Here is a 6536-nt window from a genome sequence, read left to right on the forward strand (position 1 = left end):
CATTAAGCTCACCACTCAGCTTGGTGTCATTGCCAAACTTGTGGAGGGTGCACTCAACATCATCGTCAATGTCACTGGTGAAGATAACTAAATAATGCTGGTGACAGTACAGACAGCACTTGTCACTTCTCTCCATCTGGATATCAAGCCATTGGTGACTACTCTCTGGGTGCGACCATCCAACCAATTCCTTATCCACTGAACAGTCCACTCATCAAATCCATATCTCTCCATTTTAGAGAGAAGGATGTTGTGAGGGACTGTGTCAGAGGCTTTACAGAAGTCCAGATAGATGACATACATCCATTGCTCTTCCACTGTCCACTGATGCATTCACCCCACCATAGAAAGCTGCTAGGTTGGTCAGGCAGGACTTGCCCCTGGTGAAGCCATGCTGATTGTCATGAATCACCTCCCTGTCTTCCATGTGCCTTAGCATAGCTTCTAGGAGAAGCTGTGCCATAGTCCTTGGTCTTGCCACTGGTTCCATTGTCATCTCACAGGAACTGGCTGGCAGTTCTTTGGCAATATGTTCCCAACTCAGATGTGCCAGGAACACACAGCGACTTTTGAAAGTAATGCCACCGTAGCTACTCACTATTTCCAGCTACACCCATTTTCAGCCACACCAGATCCAGCCCAGTTTGTTGATGCTTTTATACCTTCATTTCAGCCAAAAGCATTTGATTCCTCCACCCCCAAATGCCTTATCAATTAGTGGAGTAGACACCTGAGACCCGCACAACTTGAGCTTCTAAATTGCAGTCCCACCCCCATCTTTTTGTATACCACCCATGCTATGCAAGTGGACTGTCAGAGAAGGCCCAGCTGGAAGCATTCCGTCAGTTTTCAGATGACAAAAACATCCCCATTTAGACTTTGAAGCTGGTGATAAATACATGAGAAGGTACATGAAGAGGAGGCAGTATTTTGTTTTCCAAACATTCCTTGGAACAGCTCTTGTTTGGAGTGTCTATTCACACACTGATACAAAGCTATGTTATACCTGGCACAACACAGAAGCATAAAAAGGTCAATTCTGCTGACAATGTGAATAATTCTTCTCCCAGTGCAACCTCGAAATTTAACCAAATCATCCTTTTTCAGAGAAGCAGCAGATGTTCAGAGCCTTCCAGCTTGGCCTGCCCTCCAGAGAAGAAATGTGCAATGCAAAGTTCAAACCCTTCAATTATCTACATATACACATACACACGTAAGAAAACAGGTGCTGCTTCTTGAACAAGTCCCTCAAAAGAAAAGTAATTTGGTCTTTTATTCACTTCATCCCAGCGATATTGGTCATTCCAGCTATGAATGATACCAACTTAGATACCAGCTCTACCTGGAAAGCAGGAAAACTGCCAGATCTCTTTCCCCACATATAACCTGCTGCACACACAACTTAGGTTCACACAGCGTATCTTTCCAAGACACACAACTCACATGCTGAGAAAAAGAGCAGTTGAAATGCCATGTTGGTGCATTTGCTGGTGGCACTGATGATACAATATGGTAATACAAATTTTTGTTTGTCCTACTTGCTCTGGTGGAAGCTGACCAGTAGTTGGCCCCCTAAGACCTCTGTGAAGTGCAGGCTGCTGCCTCTGCTTGAACAAAGGGATTCCCCTGGCTTTGGAAGATAATGTAGGCAGTGTCACCATGATTCCTGTTCATTCTCACTGGATGAAGCCTGTTGGGTTTTTTTTAAATCAGTGTGGCTATTTGTATATCTATGTCCTCAGATGTCACCTCATTAATAATACTGGATGGTCAGTTTGCAAGATGAAATGATCCCTGTCGTATATGAAAACAGAAGCCAAGCAGCTAGATGCAATTAAGGTAAGTCCATGTGTGGGGTTTGAAAACAGTCATTTTGGAAGGTAAGTTTCTATGTGGCCACAGTCAAGCCCAGTTAACTGTGATAGCATCAGAACTTAGTTTTAATTAATTTAGTTCAGGTTGTTAGAAAAAGGTTGTTACTTCTGGGTGACTTGAGGTTTTTTTCTAAGTACTGGAGCTGAAGGATTTGAATGTTTATAGAGAGCTGAATATATGACACATAATAATTTTTTCAGAAACCCCCAAATGTAAACAGAAGTTGCAAAATGCTCTCTTGAAGCTGATAATCCTTTGTATTCCAAGTGGTCACTGGGCTGGTTTTGCAAAACAAGCATTGTTTTTAAAAATGTTTGCAGTTAAGAAGAAAGGAAACAGTTAAAAGATTACCTAAAACTACCAAATTGTGGAAAAACAGCCTAAAAAGTTCACAAATAAAGCAGAACCTGAGATCAAATAATGCAGAGCTGTGCAAATTTTGAGCAGAAATTCTGTCTGGAAAGATTCATATTAATTTTTGGTAAATAAACCCATTCAAATTCATGAATTCTTCTTGCACCACTGAGGCTTTGGTAGGTGCTTCATTTGAAGTAACTTCGAACGATGTTGTTGGAGGTGCAGAAGTTTACTCCAGCTGCCCTTTAGGAAGCAGAAGACAGGAAATGACACCCTATCCAGTACAGGCAGAGCCAAGAGAAATGTTTTATTCTCCACCTGGTTGCAGTAGCTGCAGTCAGTCCTGAGTTCTGTATGGATGGCTTCACCGCTCATCATCCACCTCTTGAAAAATTCCCATGTTGTCAAAAAAGGGGACAAAGAGGCAAAATGACACAAACAACATGAGAAATTGCTATGTCCTCCAAAGGCTGGAATTGGAGAGCATTACCAAACACCAAAGGTACAATGGTTGCTCTTGGCTTTGCCAATAAAATTAACACTCATCACTTCCCTGACTCAGAGACACATTTTATTGCCGTAAGCATCAGATATTGAGCACTGCTGCCAGAGACAGCACACAGAGTAACACTAGTGATCTACTCAAGATCAAACCCCTGATTTTTTTAATCACAAACCTTTTAACCAAAGTACATATCACATCTGTTCTATCTTTTTGCCTACTGAACTCCATTCCTTCTAAAGGAAAATAAAGTTATTACTTGGGTATTTTTGAGGTAAGTGACTAGAAGAAAGTTTCACATGGATAAAGAGACAAAGTGATGATGGCTGATGCATTTTTTAAGCAAAAGATGTAAACTGGCAGAAGAAACATGCATTCATCAGCTCTGTGCTGCTCTACATTGCTGTGATCCTGGACACAACGCCTCCACAGCCCAACTAGTCACTTAGAGAATGACAACACAGTGCCCCTACCTTTTTTGGTACAGAAAGATGCATAAGGCATTGATTTGAGGGAATAGAAACAGAAACATTTCCTAAAAGGTGCTCAAAGAGGCAATAAGTCTTACTCTTGCCAGGGTAGCCCAGTGACTCAAGATACTAGGGCACAGTAATGATCTCCAGGCATAATTTTCCCCCAAATCAGGAGTACATTCTTTACATCTAGCACATCAGGACAAGATAATAACTTCAAGCTTATCCAGAAAATTGGAGCATAAAAAACGGTTGAATGACATAGAGTTTATTTTTATTTTGGGTTCTCCCTGTTCTATTTAGAGCATGAAGCCCAGAGGCAGTAAATGAAAAAACAAGTCCCATGAAAATGAGTTTTGCATTAAGAGCTGGGTGAGCCAGTGGAGCACACTGAACAGCAGCAACGAGGGAGGTCTGGGGAGCTGCAGCCCACCCAGCTGGGACCAGAGCGTCTTAGGTGAATGTTCAGTGTAACCACACTGTCTGACCATGTTTCCAAAGGCAGGAGCTCAGGTATGAGCTAACAGATTGCTTGGCAAAAACATGTACAAGTCTTGAGGCAATTAAAGTTAGGAGTGGGTAATGATATCAAACTTTTAACAGTTCTCGTGACCCCACCCAAATTTCCATCTCACCCCATTTAGCTCTCATTGGTCAGAAACCTCAAGTAGACTCAAACAAATACCCATTCTTCCCTGTCTGTCATGTCAATAGGTCAAATACTGTTGCAAATAAGGGAAAATGGGCAGAGCAAACCTGAAAGAAACTCACCAGAGGAAAAAAAATGTTTGAGGAATCTATTATTCATTTCTGAGCAATTGTCAGAGATTATGCATTTTTACAGGAACATATACCAGCAATTACATGATGTGATTACTCTGGTGAGCATAATGCATCTTGGTAACTATGAGAAGAAATGCTAACATAGTAATAGATGTAAAAGACATCAACATCATGAACTAAGGCATTGGTTGGTGTGGCAGTATGCAAGCAGTCTAAACATCACAGGCATGTTCCATTATAAAACTAGAACCAAGTTTTACTGATATTTCATTTGCTGTGGGATATGGAATGTGTAGGCAGTGATGAAGACAGAGTGAGTGCTCATTTACAGCAGAAGAATTTCACGTTGTTGAGTGCTGTGTCCTCCTGAAACCCCTGTGGGGGGCTCTACCTTGGTCTGGAGACCACTTATGTTGCAGCTTTTGACCGTGGATCAAATGTACCACATGATAGTCCGTCATCTATTAGCACAGTTGCATCTGAGCATCTGAACTAGATGTTGTTGGCTGCTGTGTCATTGCCTTCTTGGGACTTCTCTGTTCTCAGTGAGAAGGAGATCAGGTAGCCTCCAGGGCAATCCTGGAAGCTGATCCACATGCCCCACCTGACATAAAAGCAGACAGAGGAATGTCTGAGCTCTGTAAACCACTGCAAAGTGCTCCTTCTTAACATGCTGTCCTCAAGCTTAACACTTCCCTGTTCACAGTAACACTGGGTGCAATGTCCTGCTGCAGTCTGGGCCCCTTTACTTTCCCTTTATTTTCTTCCTTCCCTTCCAAGAGTGTACTTTTCTGTTCATGCCTATCTCATCAGAAAAACACCAGGAAGCCTAAGATTGGTTATGGTTCTGGTGGAAGCTCCAAGGACAGCCTGAGCATATGTTTTATGCTGAATCCATGACCCATCTGCAAGTGCACACCAGAGAGGAAGGAGAGCAGACACTCTGTTCACTGCAGCAGAGCCAGGACTTCACCCAAACAGTTTCTAAATGTATGGCTAAACACTTTTTTTCTTGCATTTGTCTCATGTGCTGCAGATTTCCAAAGAAGTAATCTAGCCCAAGGACTACACTCAGGGTGTTGACAGTGATCTGCAGAAATTTCAAGAACAAACAGAAGGTGGCAATGTGAAGTTACCATGTCTAAGTACCCCAAAAATGAATGAACAAAACCCCCAGCCACCTATTTTAATTTGCTTTATACTCCAGCACTATGTAGACAAAACAAGTCAGAGAAGAGACCCCTGCAAATGGTGACACCTATGGATATTTTGTACGAGGGTGTGTTATAAACAAGAGAGAAACCACAGTGTTACTTACTCCCCCCACCAAGGACTTGATAACTGAGTCATCTTGATAACACAGGCATATGCCATTCAGAGCTGTGTCATCTCTTCCAAACTGGGAGAGCTCCACCTGCAGTGTAAGACAGAGGGACAGAGGGAAAGGCAAGGAGGACAAGACTCAGGAAAAGTCCTTTAAGTGCCAGCATAGACAGTCCCACTCTTTTCTGTAATAAGAAAATGTCTTGGGAAGCACATGGGACAAGATGTCTGTCACACTGGGAAACTGCAACGTAGCTACACAGCCCTTGTAACATGTTCTTCTTTCTATTTCCAACCCAACATGTCAGGCAGAGAGTCCAAGTCCCAGGAAAAATGTCGGGGGAGGCTGCCTCTCTCCACAACTCCAGCAGCAGATTTCGGCACTGACGTGGCTTCTCCCAGCAACATCAGCCACATGGAGACCATGTGTGTGCCAGCATATCTCTGTCGAGACTGGGACCAAAACAATTCTGGCTGTAGCTCTGGGGTTTTTCTGTATCTAATGGAACACCTCTTGTCCTAAAACAAAAAAAAAAAAACCCATTCATACTTTTCTTTACTGGTATAACTACAGGGGAACATTTTCTAGGCTAAATTTTCCAAAATACTCATAGTTTTATGTTCCAAACTTAGGAAGAAGGAAAACTCTGCTGAAAGTCCTCTGCACTCTGGAGAAGACCCTCATGGGAGATAGAGAGTTGTTAGACTAAGGTGCAAGGACAAGAGATGGTGGAAAACAAGGAGAATTTTACTTTACCTTCAGTGCAAACCCTTTGACATAGCCATAGCGGCAAAATTGTTGACTCCCCCACTTGCATCAGTGTTCCCCATTTGGCACAGTGAGGACAGAGGTGTATTCACACATTCCTGAGCCTGGGATGCAGAGGGAGAGGAACAGGATGTGGATAGCTGGCATGAGGAGCTGCATCTCTGGCACTCTGCATCTGCTGAAAGAGAGTTGGTATATGGACGGGAATTTATACCCTGCCAAGGAAGCTTGTCTTTCCCCACCACTCCATCAATAAACACTGTAGGAACAGTAGTTTCCACCTAGGCAGTGACTTGCTGACCAGTTCACAGTGCCCATGAGAAGCAACCTGGGAGCATAGAGAGGTTGACAGTCAACATGTGACAGATGCTGTGGCTACAGGGGTATCCATCATCACTCAAGAGCTACAGTGAGACCCTACATGCTCCTTGCAGTGCTCATGATGCCTGTGGAG

General features: G+C 43.1%; 1 protein-coding gene across 1 annotated transcript; it reads right to left on the reverse strand.

Moving 5' to 3' along the window:
* Positions 1-4311: 4311 nt before the first annotated feature.
* On the reverse strand, positions 4312-6241 carry LOC311188683 (vitelline membrane outer layer protein 1-like; the record flags this gene model as incomplete). The annotated part of the gene is given in 8 exon segments (XM_084260157.1): positions 4312-4374; positions 4376-4410; positions 4413-4482; positions 4486-4594; positions 5309-5313; positions 5315-5404; positions 6071-6130; positions 6134-6241. Coding segments are annotated over 8 exon segments (540 nt in total).
* Between the last annotated feature and the right edge of the window lie 295 nt (positions 6242-6536).

This window comes from Gallinula chloropus (genome assembly GCF_964237585.1).
Source record: "Gallinula chloropus genome assembly, chromosome: 1".
NCBI classification, from domain to species: Eukaryota; Metazoa; Chordata; class Aves; order Gruiformes; family Rallidae; genus Gallinula; species Gallinula chloropus.